The sequence below is a fragment of the Armigeres subalbatus genome, chromosome 2 (assembly GCF_024139115.2).
Source record: "Armigeres subalbatus isolate Guangzhou_Male chromosome 2, GZ_Asu_2, whole genome shotgun sequence".
Classification (NCBI taxonomy): domain Eukaryota; kingdom Metazoa; phylum Arthropoda; class Insecta; order Diptera; family Culicidae; genus Armigeres; species Armigeres subalbatus.
This window is the reverse complement of record NC_085140.1, coordinates 79,910,227-79,933,842: the sequence shown is the minus strand read 5'-3', so window position 1 is coordinate 79,933,842 and position 23,616 is coordinate 79,910,227. Positions and strand designations below refer to the sequence as shown.

The 23,616-nt window shown below is 39.0% G+C and overlaps 1 protein-coding gene across 4 annotated transcripts in view; it reads left to right on the top strand.

Annotated features, from left to right (window-relative positions):
- LOC134209409 (zwei Ig domain protein zig-8) overlaps nt 1-23,616 on the top strand; it is a 969,833-nt gene that overhangs the window by 292,925 nt on the left and 653,292 nt on the right. For 3 of the 4 annotated variants that reach the window (XM_062685395.1, XM_062685396.1, XM_062685398.1), the window contains one exon: nt 16,814-17,990. In XM_062685395.1, coding sequence (XP_062541379.1) covers nt 17,912-17,990 — 79 coding nt within the window. In that variant the 5' untranslated portion in view covers nt 16,814-17,911. The remainder of the gene's footprint in view (nt 1-16,813; nt 17,991-23,616) is intronic. The other variant, XM_062685397.1, reaches the window with a different exon arrangement.

Sequence of the window (23,616 nt, the reverse complement as noted above, 5' to 3'; positions counted from 1 at the left end):
GCTGCCGAAAGCATGATTCATCCTGACACATTTTTTAGGTTAACTCCAATCAGAGATATCAAATTTGGAAAAAAAACGTTCTTTTGACTGCAAAACGATTAAAACTTTTGATCATAGTGCAGCGTGGTACGACATGCATACAACATGCCGGGTGGCCACGAACACACTGCAAAAGATAAGGAACCAAACTCTCTGATTGGTTCTCAGTGGCCGTTGCACGAAAATCCAATCTGCCCTCAGTAGCATATTTTTGACATCCCATAGATTTTTCTGTGTAAAATCGGAAGATTTGATTTCAAAACGGCTGAGGTGTGGATGCTCAAAGCGTTCCTCGTTTCCTTGCGACCACGGTCCTTTACGTGGCACACTATGCATCGGTATGGTAAATGTGTTAATCGGAATGATGAGGTCGATTTCAAACCTTTTAAAATTCGGCACATTTTTTATGTAGCCAGATAACCTCGGTAAAGGTGTAATCTATTTATGAAATAAGTATCAAAAGATTGTTAAAAAGTTACAAATTTATTTGAACACAAAGAAAAAAATTGAGAATACAAAATTTAAGGAAAAACTAGCAGACCCGACAAACTGCGTTTCGCCTGAAATTGATTTACTCCCTGATTAGTTCTCGTGTTATGCAGAAAGTTATGCTTCATTTGTATGAGAGCCACCTTTTCCAGAAAGAGGAGAGGTTTAGAACCACCACAAAAACATATCTTTCCTTGCAAAACCTCCACATGACAGATTTGATTTCATTTGCTTGATTTATTCTCGAGTTATGAAGAAATTGGTGTATCATTTGTATGGGAGCCCCCCTTTCCAAAGAAGGAAGGGGTCTCGAAACATCTTAAGAAGCATCCCAGTCCCATAAACCTCTGCATACAAATTTTCACGCCGATCGGTTCAGTAGTTTCCGAATGTATAAGTGTCAGACAGACAGAAATTCATTTTTATGTATTCAGATTTGGTGTTAGCGTAGATCACCCACCATCTGGGATAGCTGACTGGTGACTGAATGGTGGTATAAAAACATTCCCTAAACATGAACTCTTAGGAAATTCATTGAATATTGATAAACGATTGTTTATTTGAATCAAATAATTTTAAAACCTCAATTCTAGAAACGCCCTCAGTTTTATTGGAAAATTCTTTATTTTTTTGTAAACGTCACTATAAATATTGCAACGTCCATTCCGATATGTGTACTGATAAAAGCCGTCATAATAAAAGCTTCAATACGACTTTTGACGATGATTCCGGAAAACGTTCTTTCAACACGTTCGACATTCGTATTTCTATTAGCTTCCACTCGTTTGCCGCCAGACAGATACGACCAAGCGAATGAGAAATATTGCAGATGAGGAAAAATGGACCGTTCGATTCGAATTTAGATGCACCAACACATCCGTTGAACTAACCTCGCATGCTCGAGCTCCAATGCTGCTGAAGGCTCCACCATCGCACCGCCGCCGCCGCTACACACCGGAACAGATCAGAGCGACAGATTAACGCCTGAATGCCTCGGTAGGATGGCTCGCAAACTACATTCCGACGTCGCATCGGAGCCGGGTGGTGCCCAGAGTGCAAAACGATGATGATGTCTTTCTCGGAAAATAGCACTTTCCCGGATCCGAAGCTGGCACGGTTTCAATCGATGTATCTATGTCGTTTTTTTTCTTCTCCGTTCTACCTGCCTGTATGTGCAGCTGTCTTCTTGAGTTCCGGTGGAAAATATACTGTCGGAGCGAACACCTATCGAGAAGAGGGCTGCACGATGCGGTCACATGTTCTACACGATGTGAGGCCATCGGTAGTGATTGATTCATAGGGAAACCTGATTGACTAATTAAGATAGACGTTTTTTAGTTGGCCGGTTCCGGGCGATGCTGTGTAGGCTCATGAAAAGTTCCTGGAAAAGGACGGAAAATAATTACGTAATGGATGTTTCGGATTTGTTTTGAAGGGGCTTGTTCTCAATAATAACAAATTTTATTTATTGGAATAATCAGTTTAATAATTAAATCGGACCCCGGAAAGGAAAAAACAACCGTAAATACCTACTACATCTTCGAACAAATAAATTGAGTCAAGAGTATTTCGAAATTAAATTCAACGTGGCATGGTTAACGATTATCGGCCGGAAATGCGTGCATCATTCGCGGCAACCTGTTTCAATTTAATCGATCACAATAAATCATTCCAAATTCCGTTTGATCGATTCACAAAAAGACGCAGCTTTTTTTATCCATAATTTATAAGAAAGGAAAACAGTGAACCCTTTTTCCCATCGTTTGTCGACAAGAAATCCCCTTTACGCCATTAAAGTATCAAGGTTTAGAGAATCGGCGAAATTGAAGTTGGAAAGAGGGTTATATATACCAGGAAACACCCGCTACGCAATCCACCAGTAATACCACCAGCAGCATCAAATCGTCCTCGCTTCAGTGCAGATCCCACCCATGGATGGTTTTTGGCAAGACGGGTGAACCCCCGACCACCACGGAGAAATTGAAACGTGCCAGGCGTACTGAAAAGGTCGACCATCAGGCAGAGCTGCCCGGGCTGCCGGCTCTGGTAGCACGCTAAATCACGTCGGATCACGTCTTCATGCGCGCTGCGCCCCGGAGAACTAACTCCCGGAGGAGTTATTCGCAGTCGTGCAGCGCACTTCTTTGAGCCAGAAACCGATCCTTGTCAATATGGAAGAGACAGGCTTTTAATGGTTCAATAGTATTTTCTTTAGAGTTGTGAACTTGGACTCGTATGATGCTCAGAAGAACAAGTTACTGAATATTTAAATCGACGTATTCATATTCTCTGTTTAATCCTGCAGTGGGACATCGATTTGAATAATGAACGGCCCTCATGTAAAATAAATGATATATCCTCATACTCAAAACTGCGGCTCGACGAATGATAAATTTCAGTTCTGTAGGCAGCTGGATCCACGAGCCTTACCATAACATGAATAAACCTTGAACCACGCGACAGCATTTGATAAATTATTTTGATGGCCAAAAAAAGGAAGGCTTGCTTTCTTAAGTTCTTTTATGAATACTTTTTTTAGAATGTTCTGAAAAAAAAACCAATGTGAAAATGTACATTATGTGGAAGATTTTTTTTTTTAAATGTAACCACTTTACTTCAATGGAAAGTCCTTTTTGTTTATTTTTTTTGGGGAAGAAAATGCTTAGTAATCAAGGAAAGTCTTCCTTTAAGTTTTACAACATATTCAAACATAATGTTCAATCGAATGGATTAATTTTCACCTCAATCAAAGATCATAACATATTCCTTCAAAATTTATTCAAGCAGCTTCTTCATATACAAGGCCAACCGTTTGAATTAATTGGATTTCTTTGAGCTCACAGTAACGCATTCATAAATCAACGATTACACAAAATATTAGAGCACAGTCAACGCACGCTGCTGTATAACACTTCCTTCCTACTACAGACGGCAGCCTTCGGTACGGTGCCAAATGGCGTTCGGTGGCAGAGTTTACGAGAGAAACTCATTCCGAATTAATTTAACGACTTTTACACCGAGCATAAGAACAGCCAGCGAAAGAGGGTGTGGTAGGACTGACATGACGTATTCATTAGAAATGGGCGATTTTGATTCGATTCTTCGACTATTTTGGTGTGATTTAACTTTTGTCTCCAAGTGCGTTATGAAACCATAATTGTTGATTGGGAAGGGTATATTGCATGCAGAGACCCAGCGATAGAGCCATACTGACTGTTGCCCAATGATCTGACCTACTAAAAAATGTCCATCTTTGCCTTCATGGATAAGGGGTCATCGTCAACTCTCATAGATAAACATGTGGCCGATCAACTGAACTTTTGATTTGCTGGCACCAGTGCACTTTGGTCCAGGATACAGGATGCATTTGAAGCCAAAACTATGTTTTTGAGAAAAAAAAAGTTCTCCAAAGTTGATCGGTGTAGCAAGGCTATCATCATGGTGCTATAAAAAAATAGGGTGGTCCAACATATGTTTTTTTTCTGCGGAATATGTACTAACATGCAATATTCTACAAAATTGTAGCGCAGGTTATTCTAATTATTTTAGCTAACTTTTTTTTTGTAGCTCTTAGTTGACTGATATAGAGCAATTTTACCTGCTTAAATTAGGGTATCCATCAAAAAACAGTATTTTTGATCAATTTTTTTTATTTTTTCGTCTTCGTCTTCCGGTGATTTTTAGAGCAAAAAAAAGAATATTTTGATGTATGAATATATTTTGACGATCAAAAGTAATAAATTGATTTCTGTCTAAATTACATTTTTTAAAAGTTGATATTTTCCGATTGGGGCAAACTAAATAAAAAATGATACATGGCATTTGAAAAATTGGAGATAGGGTTACTGCTCTTGGACTTCATCTCATAGCTCCGATATTCATCCCACGAAAAACAAAGCAATGAAAAGGTATTTGAATTGTTTCTTATTTTTGTGATTTCTTTCAGCAGTGAGCACGTATCTTATGTAGTAAAAAGAAGCGACAAAATTGGTGCCGTATTTCTTTGTGTCGCGATGAGATGAATATATGTTCAGTGAGAGGGAAAACGGACCAGTTCCTCTATGTTATTTGTTTCATCTCAAGTTTTACCAAAAATCAAGTTTTCTCAAATAAATTGATACAATTCAACAACGGCAAAAGATATAGCCAATGTGCTTATAACAAAACACTGATCTTGAAAAGCTCCAAATGTTGACATTTGTGAAAAACTGAACAATAAAATGAGCAGTTAAAAAGTATTGTGCTTTGAGGGATACCCCAATCATAGTAAATGAAATTTCTCAGTGAGCTTAAGAGCTACACAAAAAGTTTATATAGCAAAGTTGCTTGGAATGAGCTGCACAGATAAAAATATGTTGTGATTTTAAATGTATTTTCATGCACATATTTGGAGCATGCAAATAAACGTAACATTCAATCGATTTCACTATTTTTTTAAATAAAAATAAATTTAAACGGTGCTTGCTTGTAAAATTCAATTAAATTTAATTGAATATCGAATGTTAATACGTTTGATGGGATAAGCTGCAATTTTACACGTCGTTGAATTTTCAAAATTATTTGCTGTGTGTGCTAAAATTCGGTACAACATTTAATACCAATATTCCGCAAAATAAAAAAAACATATTTTTAATAAATTGGTTCCCCTATTTATCGATAACGCAGGCTCAAGGCTCAGCACAACTTTTTAAAACAACTTTTTTTTATTAAAAGTATAATTTTGACAGAAAGGATGCATTAAATCTTGCAATAGGGTGATAATAATAAATGGATAAGAAATGTGAAATCTGTAGATCTTTTTTTTTATTTTTACACCTTCTGAAGACTGTTGGGAACTTTTTCCTATAAGAATATCATATTTTTCCGTTGCTGAGTTATATCAATTTGTTTTGAAAAAATATGTTGCTTTTCCAAATGCCGTGTAAACATCATTTTTTGGTTTGCCTCATTTCGGAAAAATCGAAAACAAAAAAAAGTAAATCCAAACTACTGTTTTTTTAGGTACATCCTAATTAAAGTAGGTAAAATTTTTAGTAGGTAAAGTTTTTTTTGGCAAAATTTATTGGATTAAGCTGCGCTACAACTTTGTAGAACATTACATATCAGTATTCCGCAAAGTAGGAAAAAAAATTATTTTTAATATGATGGGCTGAGGACTACTACCACTCTATTCTTTGGTAGCCACGGGAATGACAAGCTACGCCATCTTTGTCACATCTTTTCTGAATCACCAATACGAGTGCACTTCGAATGCAACATAAACAATTGCGAGGGTGAAAATGATATGAAACGAACAAAGCCATAGACAGTACCTTGTGCAACTAGCATTCTAGATAATTGAGCAAATAAGTTGAACATTCTTAAGTTTGAAGCATGAAATCGAGTGTAAAATTGTTTTAATTGGTTATATGACTCCTCACTTTTCACTTCTCACTTATCATTTCTCATTTCTCACTGCAAAAAATAACAAATGAGAAGTTTGACAATGAGATGTGATAAGTTTTTTTGGCTTTATTTAGGTGTTTTTTTTTAATCTTAAAATTAACTTGTCATAAGAAGAGTTTGAACAATTCCATTTAATTCCACCACTTAATTGTACCTTGACAGATACGTATTTCGACCTCAACAGTAAGGTCGTCTTCAGTGTCTCGTACTTGACACGACTTGAAGAAAATGATCAAGTCGAGTCAAGTACGAGACACTGAATACGACCTTACTGTTGAGGTCGAAATACGTATCTGTCAAGGTACAATTAAATGGTGGAATTAAATGGGATTGTACAAACTCGTCTTATGACAAGTGAAGACATTCCCCTAAAAAGCTCAAAATAATTTTCTTAACTTAAAATTAAGTTCAACGCCATAGATGTGATGGGTGAGATATGAGACGTTTCACTTCTCAGTCCTCATTTCCCACACTGTGAAATATGAGTAGTGCGAAATTATAAGTGAAACGTTTTGCTACTCACTCCGCACTTTTTTTTTCTTCCTAAGCAATGGAAGGGGAATCTGCTCAACAGACATCCTGGGTTGACCAGGAAGTGCGGGGTTAGGGATCACCGAGGGAGGCAGGACTACATCCCCGACCCGCTAAACCGTTTCCATTGCCGCCAAGCCCATAGTCCCTTCGGTTCAACCAGAAAGTAATGCTTCAAAGGGGGGCCAGTGCACAACGCACCCTCAAGGTTAGCTGCGAGTCCTTGCAGCACCGAACATCGTAACTCGCTTTTTTAGAAGAACACCATGGTATCGTGCCAGCGCATTGCCGGCTTTCCAGGTGGCCTTACCACGCCCTATGTCCTCGGAAGGTGGGAAGGGTCGACTTCGCGCCTGCTTCCCTCTGCACGACTGGTATCAAGAATGATGATGCCGCGTGCACCCCAAATTGACTCACTTCGCACTTGAGAAGTGAGAAGTGACACGTCTCTTTTCTCACTTCACACTACTCATATTCGGCTGAACGACCTATTCGTCCGAATAAATTATTCGGTCAAATAACCAATTCGGCCAAATGCCCGGTTCTGGGTCATTTGACATATAGGTTATTTGGCATAAAGGTAATATGGCATAACGGATATTTGGCGTAATTTGGATCTGGTAAATGGAACGGGTTATTTGATGTATTTTTTCACATATTTACAGTAGATCGAGGATATCCCTTGTAACATTTCAAGAGCGTTATAGAACTTAAAATGTTACTTGGGATGTTCTGATAGATTTTGACTGATGATAGACATTTTTTGGAAGGGCAGACAAACGAAGCGGTAGCACTACTTCCGAGATAGGGATCACATTCGTAATTGACTAATTCCCGAATACGCCTATTTCCAAAATAAGAATATTGATTTCCCTTGCTTGATTCCGGACAAACACCTAATTTTGAAGAATGGATCAAATCCAAGATTGTCTCACGCCTACTTTCAAAGAAGGAAACACATTCACCATTGCCTTACCCCGTGAAGCGAGCCGAGTCCTCTCTGGAGTGGCCTCAGCCATCTCCAGCTCCTAGGGAATGTGATATAGTCGGTGGAGAGAAGAACAAGCTCTACCTTAACTCTAATTTATTAATTCTAATTACGTGCTATATATACATTGTCAGGTAACTATCGAGAGGTAAATATTCATAATTATATACCCGTCGATGAGCTGCCTGTTTTATCATCCTAAACTACCTCGACGGGTAGTGGGGAAAGGGCAATGGAGTGGTAGATCGCCACACCCGGGTCAACGCCCGGGATCAAACTCTCTACCTTTATTTATTCCTTTCTTTATTTATTGAGCACTCTGTGTTACATAACCGCTACTGTGCCGAGATCTACTGTGGTATTCTGCTGTACAGAATCCACACAGAATCTATTTTTAGATTTCCATTATCATTATTGTTGTCGTTGCCAGTCCATCTCATCGTGAATCCATTGTGTCCGTTTGTCCATGTCGTGCATCCAATGATCGTTGCATTGTTCGGTTGCCATTTATCCGGGTAACGTTGGAGGAATGCCTCCGAGAAGAACAAGTTGTCAGTCGTCATCAGGCAGCCGTGACGGTTATGCGCGTTCCCCAAACGCAACCGTATGGGCTGCGGATCCGGCGACTGACGAGGGTTTGGTGGAGCAGCTGGGAATCGAACCCATGACCATTCGCTTGTTAGGCGAAAGTGAAGCCAACAACGCTACGAGACCCCCCCAACTCTCTACCTTATTCCAGGGAAATACTTAGATCCATTGGACGATTCACATCTACCATTGCCGTATTCTGAATAAACTTCTATTTCCACAAAAGGAACATTTTTTTTTTGAAAAAAAAAATACATCCAACGTTTCCTTAATCTGGGCAAGCACTGATTTGTAAAGAAGGGATCACACCCAATATTGCCATAATCCAAGCAAGCATCTACTATTAAATAAGGGATCACATCCACCATTGCCGGACAAATCCATCCCGATAGATGCTTTATTTTCAATGGAGAGATAACATTTATCATTGCTTCATACTCAGCTAATGCATGCTTTCTTCGAAAGGATTATGTCTTTTTAATATTATTGTTGAGCTGTGTAATATTCATCATTCCGGTTTTTTTTTCAGTACCGTCTAGTCTAGTAACTAATTTTATGAACAAGAAAAATTTATGCCATTTGTCCGTTATGCCAAATGACCCTCACTTTTTTCGCTGTTCTCAATTATGACTTTATGTCAAATGACCCGCTCCACAAACGACCTGTTTGGCCAAATGACTTGTTCGGCCAAATGGCTTCCGTCTTGATGCTCTGTTAGGCCAAATGGTACATTCGGCTTAGTGGCCATCGGCCAAACAACCCTTCTTTCTAAAGAATAGTATGACCGCTGGGAAGGAGCTGCTAAAAGTTTGGAGTGACCGGCTGAGCAAAAAAAAACCACCGAATGATAGGCATAGGAATGATTTGGGAGGGGGAAGAAATGCATTTGAGCTGGCTTGATTGCCTTATATTTCCTATTCAAGAAAGGGCAAAGTTGAAAAGCAGGCCATGTTCCAGTTGGAATGTAGAGCCCTTGAAGAAGAAGAAGAAGAAAAAGAAGAAGAAGAAGAATAAGAAGGAGAGCCCTTGGGCAAGAATCCCGTTATTTTGCCTCTCTTGGTAATAAGATAGTTCAAACGCTACACCCAAGCCGTTCCTCGATGGACGTTAGGCAAAATAACAGCAATTTCAATTTCGTGTTGTTCTTCAATGGCCCTCTGCTTACGTTTCAACTTCTATACAATTTCATACTTGTCGCTCGCTTGCGATAACTTTCAATTCTGTGCTTCATCGTGCTTTGTAAACATGCTCCCTTCCACTTTGAGCTTAGGTAGTTCGATCTCACCGATAAAAGTCAATGAAAATCAATCAATAAGTTTCTCGCAGTGATGAAACCTCATAAACAATGAAATTTTTTCCAAAAAACATTCCAAATCTTACCCAAATGCAATCCAAAAAACTAAGCGGTGTTGAACTTCATTACTAATAAAATTTAAGAACAACCTAATAAAGATAAGAAAATCCATGCTAATCCAAATTCAATCCAAATCAAATTCAATCCAAATCTAATTCAAATCCAATCCAAACTCAATTAAAATCCAATCCAAATCCAATCCAAATCCAATCCAAATCCAATCCAAATCCAATCCAAATCCAATCCAAATCCAATCCAAATCCAATCCAAATCCAATCCAAATCCAATCCAAATCCAATCCCAATCCAAATCCAATCCAAATCCAATCCAAATCCATCAAATCAATCAAATCAATCAAATCAATCCAAATCAATCAAATCAATCCAAATCAATCAAATCAATCCAAATCAATCAAATCAATCCAAATCAATCAAATCAATCAAATCAATCCAAATCAATCAAATCAATCAAATCAATCAAATCAATCCAAATCAATCAAATCAATCAAATCAATCAATCAATCAAATCAATCCAAATCCAATCCAAATCAATCCAAATCAATCCAAATACAATCCAAATCAATCAAATCCAAAATCCAAATCAATCCAAATCCAAATTTGGATTGGATTTGATTGATTCAAAGATTCAAATCAAATCAATCCAAATCCAAATTTGGATTGATTTGATTGATTTGGATTGATTTGGATTGGATTTGGATTGGATTTGGATTGATTTGGATTGATTGGATTGATTTGATTGGATTTGGATTGATTTGGATTGGATTGATTTGGATTGATTTGATTGATTTGGATTGGATTTGGATTGATTTGGATTGATTTGATTGATTTGATTGATTTGGATTGATTTGATTGATTTGATTGATTTGATTGATTTGATTGATTTGATTGATTTGGATTGATTTGGATTGATTTGATTGATTTGGATTGATTTGGATTGGATTTGATTGGATTTGGATTGGATTTGATTGATTTGACTGGATTTGGATTGATTTGGATTGATTTGGATTGATTTGGATTGATTTGATTGATTTGGATTGATTTGGATTGGATTTGGATTGATTTGGATTGTATTTGATTGATTTGGATTGGATTTGGCCATGGTGAGCGTTTAAGTTTTTTTGCATTTTTCTCATTCAGAATTACGGTCGACGAACCGTTTTTTTCTGTTTAGCCAAATATCTTCATAACAGCAGTATGTCTCGATTGACTTTGTCACGAGAAATATGCTGTGCTCGGTTATTGATCCATTTATTTTCTGCAATATCACATACCTATTTTGATTGGCACGATCGGAAACAACCCCGCTGCGCGTCCCCATTGTCACACTTTTGTCAGCTATGCGATTTTCACTGTTCACTCGTCACTCGCGGTGTATGGGCCGATACGTGGTTTGTAATTTGAGCGTTGGTTCAATTCGATTTATCGCTGCCTTCGCGGTGCACTACTTAGGTTGAGAAGCGGGTAAATAATTACGTCCGTTCTCAATGACGATCGCGGGAGTTATGAATTATCAAGTAAAACTTATAAATGATCGAGCCTCTCTCGAACAAGTTCTCCTAAAACATCAAGGAGACAATGAAGTGTAACTGTTGTATTCTTCACGCGTTCATAGGCTGATGAAGAGTTGAAAACCGAAAAAATGCGATTTTGTATTCTACAAAAACAAGTAAAACATGTTATTTTACCTGAAAATGAATCAAACCTTAAAATATGTTTTGACACGAAATATCAGTCCATGCTTCGGTTGCACACGTGAGCAAAATTAGGATAGTCCGATGTTTTCATCGAAAATTTGAACTCCACAGATTGCTAGGATCCATCGATAAAACATTATAGAGGACACACCATGTGTCAAGAGGGATGATTCAAAGCATTATGGCATCATCGAATTAAAAACTGGATTTCTCATTTCACATTTCAAATTTCGAACTTTTTTTTTTCTAAGTGATATTTGGGAAATAAGAAGTAATGAGTGAAAGGTAAGGCGTCTTACTTCTTACTTCGCTCTCACTCCTTATTTCTTACGGCTCGTTTCTCACTCACAAGAAGTGAGGGACAATGTGTGCGAAGTGAGTAGTGAGACATCTCCCTTCTCACATCGCATTTCTCTCTTTTCACTGTGAAAATTGAGAACAGCGAAGTGAGAAGGGAGACGCTTCTTTCCTCATCCAGCATTTCTTACTTCTTATTTTTTAGCAGTGAAAAAATAGAATTAATGATTGAGTAGTGAGAATTATAACGTCAAATGACTGTTTTGGCCGAATGACATATTCGGCAGAATGACCTACTCAGTTGAACGACATATTCCGCCAAATGACTTATCTGGCCAAATTACCCATTCGGTCAAATTACATATTTGGCCAAATTCTACTGGCCAAATGTCTTTCGTTAGAATGATTTTTGACCAAACGGCACTTCCCCGTTGTTGAAGGCATGTCCACTTCTTTTGGTTGGACCAAATATGACACAAACCAATTTTAAAAAACTCAAAGGTGCAGCCCAATCGGGTTGTACGCAAAGGTGACGTAGGACTACGTAGCTATTCGAAAATGATGGTATTTGCCATAATAATTTGTCTCGTTTTATTAACATTGAGCAAACTGCTCGGAGGCCAACTCAATCAAGAAGTCGATTAGTTGTTCCCAGTTGGATCGACTTTGAGTCTCTAACCGTGGAATTAACATGACTCATCGGCCGCTAAAGCCACTCGACTGGTTTTCAGTCGGGGACATCACAATCCTTACTTTGCCACGTACGCTTACATCGCGGGCGAAAATCAAACGTTGCAAATAAATATATTTCCGTTTGGTTCCACGCCACTGCTTATTTCTCCTTTATTTCGTCAATTTTTGAGGATGATGTCCTCCAAAAAGGCCAAAAGGTTGATCCGACAATCCGATATGAACTTTCTTCAAAGTGCAAAACTCAATCGTAACTAGCAAATTTGATAGCGCATCGGAGAGAGATGATGCAGTAAATTTGAACGGATGGAATCACTAACAGTAACCAAGCTACCACGCCAAACCCGATCCCACCGAAGCAATTCATTTTCGCAATAACCTCTTTATCATAAAATGTTGGTCCTGAGAAGAACCATTTTTCATTTCCCAATGCGACTTTCTAATAACTAACTGCATCCAAACGCTTGCCGGCACCTTGCGTTGAAACTGTCCGACCGCCACCTGATGATTCTTCGCTCAGTCTCCAAAATTTGGAATGAATTTTCCGCATTGCCTCTGCCTAGAGATGTCGCAAATTAATCGATTACTTCGATTAATCGATTCATCGTTGTGCTAATTGATTAATTTTGAATCGCTTATTACCAAACGATTAATCGATTCAATAATCGAGAGAGATCGAGAGTAATCGATTTGTTACTAATCGATTAATCAGGATTTTACGACATCATAAGGATGTCGAAATTTAATTGATAACCTCGATTAATCGATTCATCGTTGTGATAATCGATTAATTTTAAATCGATTACTATCCAACGATTAATCGATTCAATAATCGACAAGGATCGAGAGTAATCGATTAGTTACTAATCGATTAATCGGAATTTTACGACATCTCTACCTCTGCCATCCCACGCCTTCGTGCTGCTGTGTCCGCTCCGCTGCATTAAATGTCGAAAAGCTCTTTGTGGAATCCCGATCAAAATGGCTCGCGCGCGCCGAACAGCAGCTTTCTTGTATTTAATAAATTAAGCCCGTAAGCCCCGCCTCTTTGTGATCTGATATGGGTGTTAATGTAATGTGCACTCATAACGAATAATGAAGGGGCGGGGCTAACGGAATTACTTCATTAGATATAAGAAAACTGCTTTTACGGCGCGCGCGAGCCATTTCGGAATCCCGCGCAGACAACGAACCGTTCGGAGAATGACAAATTCTAAGAATCCTATGAAATTTTCTCGCAAGATTCTGAATTTGGTTGAGATCAATCGTAAATAGCGAATTTGATAGCGCGTCGGAGGGAGATGATGTAGTGAATTTTAATGGATGGGATCACTAACAGCAACCAAGCTGCCACGCCAAACCCGATGCCACCGAAACAGTCCATTTTCGCAATTAACTTTTTCTTTTCATAAAATGTTGGTCCTGAGAAGAACCAATTTTTTTTTCCCAATTCTCATTCCAATAACTAACTGCATCCAATCGCTTGTCGACACCATGCGTTGCGACTGTCCGACCGCCACTTGATGATTTTTCGCCAAGCCTCCAAAGGTTGAAATAAATTTGCAGCATTGCCACACTGGCACCCACTTCGTGCTGCTGTGTCCACTCCGCTGCATTGAATGTTGAACCGCTCTTTGTGGAATTCCGATCAAAATGGCTCGCGCGCGCCGAACAGTAGCTTTCTTGTGTTTAATAAATTAAGCCCGTAAGCCCCGCCTCTTAGTGAGCTGATATGGGTGTAAATATAATGTGCACTCATAACGATTAATGAAGGGGCGAGACTAATGGAATTATTTCATTAGATATAAGAAAGCTGCTTTTCGGCGCGCGCGAGCCATTTCGATCGGGATTCCGCAGACAACGGACCGTTCGAAGAATGACAAATTCTAAGAATCCTATTAAATTTTCTCGCAAGATTCTGAATTTGGTTATGAGATGTTGTTTATCTAAGATGCGTATTGTTGCGAGGAGTGACAACAGAAATTTGACTCAAGACGAAGTTTCTTCATATTACCAAACATTATCTCTTGACATCTGTCTGTCCAAGCGACGTTCACTAATCGGTAGTTGCTGTAGGTAGATAGTTTTCACAAAGGTGGCGTCTTCATGGATTTTATACAAAAGAAAGTTGATTCGAAATAAACTTTCTTTAAAGTTCAAAACTCAATCGTAAATAGCAAATTTCATAGCGCGTCGGAGGGAGATGACGTAGAAAATTTTAATGGATGGAATCACTAACAGCAACCAAGCTACCACGCCAAACCCGATGCCACCGAAACAGTCCATTTTTGCAATTAACTCTTTCTTTTTATAAAATGTTGGTCCTGAGAAGAACCAATTTTCTTTTCCCAATGTTCCTTTCCAACTAACTGACACCACAATTTGTAATAAATTTTCAGCATCGGCGGTGCGGGATCGCCTCAGTGCTATTTTTATGGTCAACCTTTTCTTCATATGAAATTCTGGTTCGTTGAGGTTGAATGATCTGCAGCAACACATCGAGCACCACCACCAATGCGATAGATTTTCTTTGAAAATGTTATTAGCGCCTCCGTGATGCTGTGTCCGCTCCGCAACGATCGCTTTGATGCGTCTGCTATGCGTGAAATCTAGTTCAAACTGAGGATTAGATCCAAACCCGCAAGTGATTGATTTTTGATGTCTGTGCTAGTGATGCATGTACGTGATTGGTTAGTTTACCTATTTCCAAATTTTTTATGAATTTTCGATAATAAATAGTTAAAAATCAGTATTTTCAAATAAATACAAAGAAGCGTTGACTCATCCTTGATCGAATGGTCCAAAAAAATTGAAAATCCATCGAGAAACGGCTTAGATATTAAAGTTTAAAGTCTATCATATTTTCGTGACGGTCCCCGGTTTTCGCAATCGTAAAGTGTACCCCAATATAGAAAACACAGACGTAGTCCTACGTCAAAAGAGATATCGGCCCTTTGGTTACACGTGTACACTCCAGAGAATTCTTGATTGACCTAAAGTGGAACACTTGTTGAAGGCAAATGTTAAGAATGCAAAACAACTAGTTAGTTGTTCGGCTTTCTAAGAGCAGTCTAAGAGTTTCGTCTTTGAGTGATAAAACGGCCTACTTTTCCATACCAACGAAATGGGTGCTGAGTTAGCTTGGGTAAGTGTTCAAATAGTGTATTCTCTGCGTCGCGTAATAAATGAAATAGTTTGTTGGACATGACATCAAAAATTTCCAAAGGCAAGTACATCTATCGCTTCACGGCTTATCAAACAATGTGGCACGGTTACATGGAATCTGATTGTTCTCTGCAGAAACTTAATTTATTGAGTCATGTGAAGTAAATTAGACTGTACAATTTTGGTACACATTTATCAAATTAAAGTCTATTTTTCGTCATTGCAAAAAATAGCGTGTGCAACTCGTTGCAAAACTCGATTTTTCAGCACTGGTAGTATTTATCCAACTCGGCAAGCCTCGTTGGATAAACGTACAACTCGTGCTGAGAAATTCATATTTGTGCAACTTGTTGCACAAACTACTATTAGACTGACAAAAAAAAATACCGTGGTAACAGTTATGAAGGGACGCCTTGCAAACATTTTTTCGATGAAGTTGTCAATTTTCAAGAAATCATGTTAAAACCAAAAACTACACAATTCCATATTCAGCTTTGTTTATTTAATTAACTAATTGTAGTGGCTAATTCCTACCTCACTGCAGAACCTAGCAAAGCAGTTTAAGAACGAAAAGCTTCTAGAAGAAAATCCCGATTATAACGAATGGTATCAAAGGTGAAGTTCCTGTAATCATGCTGTTGCCCGTTAATCCATTGATAAATCGATCAAATACGCTAAACACCACCATCGCCTAATACTAGTACATGTGCAGTGCACTCAAGGAGTAAGGGAGTAAGCGGAAGTAGATATACGTAAAAGAAAAGGCTTCGGTATGGAGTCACGACTCGCAGTCTTTTGTTTGCCCCTGCAAGAAACACAAAGAAGGTGGGAATCATCTTTGAATTATTCGTGCCGCAATGCCGAAGTGCTGCTCTAGGATTTGCTTTTGCAAATTTCTCCTTGGAAAGATGCCACTCGTTGCGAGACGATGTTAGATACAAAGGGAAAAAAGCAGATGATTTCTGCAGTAAATTTAAAATTATAATTGAGTGGATGAAATATTCATTAAACATTCAAAAGAGCTCAACTCGTTTCGATGTCATTTTTACTAATATGAACCTTTTCAACGGCATTTACTATTTGCTGGCACCCAGCCTTGAAAGGAAAAAAATCTTTGAAATGTATCTTATATGTAATAGGAATAAATGAAACGAAGTCAAAGTCGAGTTTTCTGAGATTCAATTGCATTTTAATTTTACATTTTTCTACTTCAATGTTGTTAGGAACGTTCAATGTACGATCCTTACAAAATGAACTTAAATTCTTTAACCGTGGCATACACGGTCAAATAATAGAATCGATCAATCCAATCAATATTAAAGATTTATTGTGGATAAATTGAAAGGAAAAGGCGTGAAAAAGGAAAAAGTGTGAATCCTCGAAGATTGAAGTTATCCTAACCATATTTCATGGCTCTTGTGACATCTTATTTCAAGTTAAAAAACAAATGTGCATTCACCCAGATCAAAAACTACATTTTCATGATAATTTCTTTTCTCTGCTTCCATTTCAGATTATCGGTGAAATTAATCACAGTTCAGAGAAAATTACCAATCAATGGACATTCCGGAAATCGGATCAGCGAAAACTTTCGGCCATTATCGTAAAAAACACTCCCTGTATTCCAACACCAGATAAAGTGAACCAAGTCTAACTGCAATCATTCCTCGACGAAAGAAATAAGATCGGAACCGGAAAAATTCAACATCGTTTTTTTCTCCGTTCCATCCTGCAATCATCCGCCGGTGTCGGTGCAGTGACTGCGTGCATTGTGCAGCGAGCCGGCCTTCACGTCCAAGTGAGATATTAAAACTTTTCATTTCCGGGGAAAATTGTTCACGCCGTAAAGCCCGCCGTTGAAGGCGGGACAATGGCAACCGCAGCACCGGAGGCAAACTGGATGGCAATTGATTTAAATGGTGTAATGAAAATTAGCTGAGCTGAATCCCCCACTTGAGAAGGGTGGAGCAGCGAACGGGAAAGTTTTGCTCAATTGCTAAGGCGAGCGAAGACTCACGCGTCCATCGTCCCAGAACCGTGGTCCTGTTATATGTGGCTGGACGAAGTTGTTGCAGAATCAAGCGATGGCACAATGATAACGTCACACCGTCGTCCGTCGCGGGATGTCCGACCATGAAGTCGTTCTGCTCGTAATAATAACGCCCGCTGCCTTTGCCAGCTGTCCGAACTAATTTTACCCTCCGGTGAGCGGAAAAAGTTGGAACCGGGGAAAATCAGAGAGAAAGTTTCGCCCCCGGCCCCGGGTAGTCTCCCCCCGAGCTCTGGTCCGAGTGCGCGTCCAGAGTGAAATAATGTGATAATCGATGGTGGAACTGGAGTCTGTCAGATTAACACCGAAGGTAACGGAACAACGACTGGCAATGGTTTGCGAACTATTCTTCAATGGCGGGTGGGGTGCGTCGGTTGATGGAGAGTAAACAGCAGTTCAGTTGTTGTACTTCCGAGTTGTCTATTCTCAGATGAATTCGTATTTTATGAGTTAATTAGAAGAAGACAAGTGTAGTTTAGTTGGTTCAGGCGAAAACTGTGTAGTGTGATCAAAGGATACAACTATAGAAGGATCGGAGGAAAATTAAGTGATATAGTGACCATGGCTGCGATGATGCTGGAATTGAAGCTGATCATTCTATGTTTGCCATCAATACTTCTGGCTACCACATTGGAATCAGGTATGGATTTGAATTATTTTCTTGTTGATGTGAATACGATCCCAAATAGCATCATCATGTGTATACCTACATACAGAATGTTATTCAAATAAATATTTCCTTTGAACAGAGGACGGAGAAGGTTGATCTAATATAGGGACACGACAGCCATTGCCGTCCATCGACGTAGGGACTAAAACCAAGGAAAGCAACGTCCATTTGCTAGAACTCCACTGTAGCAGAACGTTTCTTTTCAGCTTATGATTTGGAACGGATGAATTTTGTAAAGTGTTTTTTTTATTGGTTTTCGAGACTATGACAAAAAAACGAAAATGCCTGCCCTATCAAAAAATAATGTGAATAGTTTTCTGATTCGCGATTAATGTTCACCCATGGCAGAAACATATTTTTTAGCTTGTCTTGTCTCCATATGTCCAGAAAACGAGTTTTATCTATTACATTGCGGTTCGGTACTTGATTGCAACTTTACAAATACGTATTTAGAACTCAACAGTAACGCTAGCTTCAGAACTATTTTTTTCCTCGATAGTACGCTTCGGACCACTAGAACAATCCATTAATGTGTCCGATTGAAATGCTTCCAACAACGCATAGAAGAGAAGGTCCAATCGATAAGATACAGTCCATTTTCGCAACCACAATTCAACCACCCATTGACAGCCCATCTCCTCCCAACACTTAACTATTCTCGAGTGAGCAATTGAATACGCCATTGAAATCAACCTCCCCCCCTTTTCAGAATACAACTAAACAAACACATGCTGTTCTTCTCCGGAACTCCTCCGAATGCCAACCCCTTCCAACCCCGTGATTGATTGTATAGACATAAATTATGCTAAACCTTGTTGTAGTGCCTCCAGCAAGTAATGCGGAGATAAACTGCGCTTCGGCTGCCAATTCCATCGACGGCGAACGACGACCATCCGTTGTGTTCTAAAGGCGCCAGATGTTCGGAAGCTCCACACATTTGCTGTTTATCTACGGAGCCAGCGAATCCGACATGAATCTAAAGTGACATACGGTTGTTCAACCGCACAGCACCACACCGACCAGCAACGCATTCTCCCATCGTATAGTTACGCACCCGGGCGGGAAGGGCACGACCTCCTGCGCCCCACGGTAGAACGGCGAGAGAGCGGACGGCTTCCGATCGGTTAAGATTTATGTCACCTTTTCGAGCGATGTTTACCGTCAGGAAAACAGTTTTTCGCGCATGTTTAATCTCAATCACATACGTGGAGTGGTATGGAAAGGAAAGAATTTGCGGAAGACAAGCAAACGAGATTGTGTTAGCTTTCGCACACAAATCATCTGGGTCTTTAGAAGGGCAGGAACGCAGAAAACCACACGGTTGCGTATCAACGGTAATATTATCAAGATCAGAGGAAAATTCGGTGCTCATGTTGATGCCAGAATTCCAAAAAGCAATAAATAACGCTTTCAAGCATTTCCGATATGGAGATGGCATTTTATAGCCGACTTAGTTTATGATTGGGTGATAAGAGTGGATTGACAAATGTTATTTTAATGGAAGTCTTGCCTCTCGAAAAACGATGCTACTGTCAATTATGATTCGTCTCAACCGAAAAACTTCACCCAATCTTACAGTATTCTTTCGACTTATAATTAGGACAAGCCATCCGCAATACAAAACAAATTTCACTTTCGTTCTCAAGGGCACGCCATTCAAAACGGAAGCAACGCACAACTGTCATTTTTATTATTCCAGCTTTGCTGAGTCGCAGCATGCGTAAAATAATAAAAAAAACGATAGTTGGGCGTTGCTTCCGTTTGGAGTGGGGTATCAGGTATCATAACGTCGGCTCAGGAGGCACGTTCCCCTCAATTTGGGAGATTTGTGCCATCGCCTTCACTGGCCTTTCTCATCATTTACCTGACGGAAAAGGAAGTGAAAAGGGTAAGGAAGAGGAAGTGAAGTTGGAAAGGAGAATGGAACCATTTATAGGAAAGCCAATTATGTAGACTCACATGCATCCAACTAGGGACTAAAGAGAGGTGTCCCAAAAACATAGAGGACATAACAATGGACGAACGTCAAAGACGAAACACAAAGTGCACTGTGAAAAACGCATAATGCGAATCCATATAGGTGGCAATCACAAAGTACATTGTAAAAAACGCATAATGCGAATCCATATAGGTGACAATTTGTTGAAAACTAAGTAAAACACATATTCATAACCCCACTCTTATTTAACCTCACGTTGAGATTGAACAAGAGTAGCCGAAGCCAAACATCAAAGACGAAACACAGATTACACTTTGAAAAACGCATAATACGAATCCATATAGGTGACAAACACAAAGTACATTGTAAAAAAAAATGCATAATGCGAATCCATATAGGTGGAAGTTTGTTGAAAAACTAAGTAAACACATATTCATAACCCCACACTCACGTTGAGATTGAACAAGAGTAGCCGAACCCGAGCGTCAAGGACGAGACACAGAGTACACTGTGAAAAACGCATAATGCGAATCCATATAGGTAACATACACAAAGCACATTGTAAAAAACGCATAATGCGAATCCATATAAGTGACAATTTGTTGAAAACTTATTAAAACACATATTCATAACCCTACTCTTATTTAACCTCACGATGAGGTTGAATAAGAGTAGCCGATTATCTCGGAGAAGTAAAAAGTCAACTACGCCATAGCTCCGGTTAGCGCAGCGGGGGCTAAAATACTGTGAAGGGGGCCCTGGTGCTTCACAGGCTCCGTTTGAGGTTAGGTTCTTATTAGACCCCCCTAACCATTCATTCGTAGGCACGGTAAGCATAAAGCCGCATCACACCGAAAATTAGGGGTCACCTGTATGGTGGACTTTTACCACTGGAACAGGCAATCCGTGATGTTATTCTTAGCCAGATAACCAGCTGCCGACACCACACGGCTATCTAGGCTGTTCGTGGAGAGAAGTTGACATTGACTTTACGTCAACTCTCAATGTGGCCGAACAGCCGACTGTCATGTATTATTCCAGCTTTGCTGAGTCGCAGCATGCGTGAAATAATAAAAAAAACGATAGTTGGGCGTTGCTTCCGTTTGGAGTGGGGTGCTCTTGAGAACGCAAGTGAAATTTGTGTTGGATTCCAGAAGGCTTGTCCTTAAATATATTGAAAATGCCTCGTCAATATAGAACAAGGTCCCCGAACACTGGTGGAGCTAAGCTGGGGCACGATAGGGCACGTGATCCACCAAATCAGATATTTTTCCTATAAATTTAATTATACAGGCACGCCAAAATAAAAGAAACTGATTTTCCTAGAATTTCTTCGGGTTATTTCCGAAAGAATTTTTGGAAATTCTCCGAAAGTTCTATTGAAAATTCTTTCGTGAATTTCTTTTGGATGAAAATATTTCAGGTGCTTTGGAAATTTGTTCGAGAATTCATTTTGAAATCTTTCCAGGAATTTCTTCGATTATTTCTTTTGAAAATCCTTCAGAAATTCTTTCCACTCTAGGAATAATTTAAAAAATTACCTTTTGCTTCTAGTAAAACATACAAAATTCTTTTTGAAATTTGCTGCAGGAATTATTCCGGAAATTTTGTTGGAAGATTTTTTTTCCGTAAATTTGTCAAAGAATGAAATAGAAAATTCTAAAGGAATTATCGGAAGTTTTTCTAACGCAGATGTCGATGGAATTTTCAGATGAAATTTCCGACGTAACTCTTGAAATAATTTCTGAACGATTCATAAAAGAAAGTCAGAATTAATTTCTGATTTCCAAAAGAATGTGTAAAGAAATATCCGAAAGTCTTATGGAATTTCTGATTCAATTTCCGGAGGAATGTCCAATGGGAATCCTGAAGAAAAGTTTGAAAGATTTCCTGGGTGAGATTCTGAAGATATAAAAGGAATTTCGAAGGAATTCCACAAAAAATCTTTCTGGAGTTTCGGAGGGGATTTCTTAAGAAATTATGGGAAAAGAGATGGACCATGATTGGTCCCAGCCATCTGACAACAGACACCACAAGAAAAAAAAAACTTCTAGAGGATTTTCTGCAGAAATTTTGGAAGAAATTCCTGGAGGAATTTCCAAATGTATTTCAGGAGGAATTTCCGAAGAAAAACCTGAATATATTTGGGATTAGAATTTCTGAAGGAATTTCCTAAAGAATTATTAAAATGATCCTCAAAAGAATTTTAATGGAATTTCTGAACAAATTCCTATCGGAATTTTCATATGTTTTTTTATTTTGCAACCGTATGCGTGATAATGTTTGCACCATAAAGCAAAGTCAAAATTTTAAAAAATCTCGGAATCTTTTTTTTTCTATTCATTCAACTGAATGCTTATTGTAGTCTTAAATTATGTATCTTACTAATCGATTGAGTCTCCATTTGCTGGAATTACGGCCTCTGCATGCTTCCGCATGCTGCATGCTGCCTGTAGGCTGGATCCCTGTCTCTCCAAGTACGGGTCAATGTTCGCCTGAGGCTTGCTGTACTCGGATGGAGTTTAGAACAGCCCTTGGTCTTCATGACGCGCCATACAGAGTAATCTAGCGGACTAAGATCGGGACTGGATGGTGGCCACATTTCCTTCGCACAGAACGGCAGATGTTCCTGCAACCACTTCTGACTTCTGAGTGCGGTTCGAGGTGTGGCACGGAGCCCGGTCTTGTTGAGATACAACATTTGGCTTAGATCCACTTTGATCCACGGAGGAACATATGTACTTACTTAAAATCCCGATGTAGGCTTCCGTTTTCACCTTGTCGCCTTCTGGAATGAACACAGGGTCCATTTTTTTTGTAATCGGAATTTTTTCGAAAATTCTTTAAAATATGAAAATTTTATTAGAAACCCCTCCTGAATTTCCTTGAGGAATTTTTTTAACAATATTTTCAGGTATTCTTCCAGGAATTCCATCGGAACTTCCATACCATCGGTACTTGTAACTCCACTGGAATTTATTTTAGGAATCTTCGAACGAATTCCTGAAGAAAATTCCAAAGGAATTTGAAAAATTCTTGAACTTCTTTGTGAAGTCCTCCAAGAATTTCTTCGGAATTTCATCCAAAGATTTTTTTCGGCAAATTTTCTGAAAATTACCTTGGAGATAGATACAGAAATTCTTTTGGAAATGCATTCAGTTATTCCTATAAAAATTCCTTTAGGAAAATCTTCAAAAATCCTTAAGGAATACTTTCAAGATTCTTCGAAAATTCCACAAAAAATTCTTTAAAGACTTTCTTTGGACATTATTTTAGAAATTCCATCGGAAATTGGTTTGGAAGTTAACGCCAAAAGTACTTGTGCCCCGACATTACTAAAACCACCCAAGGTGTAACTATCTCTAAACTTTCGACAGTATCCAAAAATACTAACGAAAAACTACGTCGTATTTACGGTAAATTGATCGAAGAGCCCTGGCTAGGAAAGCAAAACACAACGCCACCCAGGCGATACAGTCCACCCAGTTTTAGGCAACACATGATTTCAGTCTCCTTTAAATTCTCAAAAAAAAAAACTGAACAACTATTTCTATTACTATTACTTTTTGAGCAACCTGCAACCAACATAAAATGCGGTTTGAAAGTTTTGTAGAATCTCTGGAAGGTATAAATCAGGTTTTCCCTAAACGGGGGAGC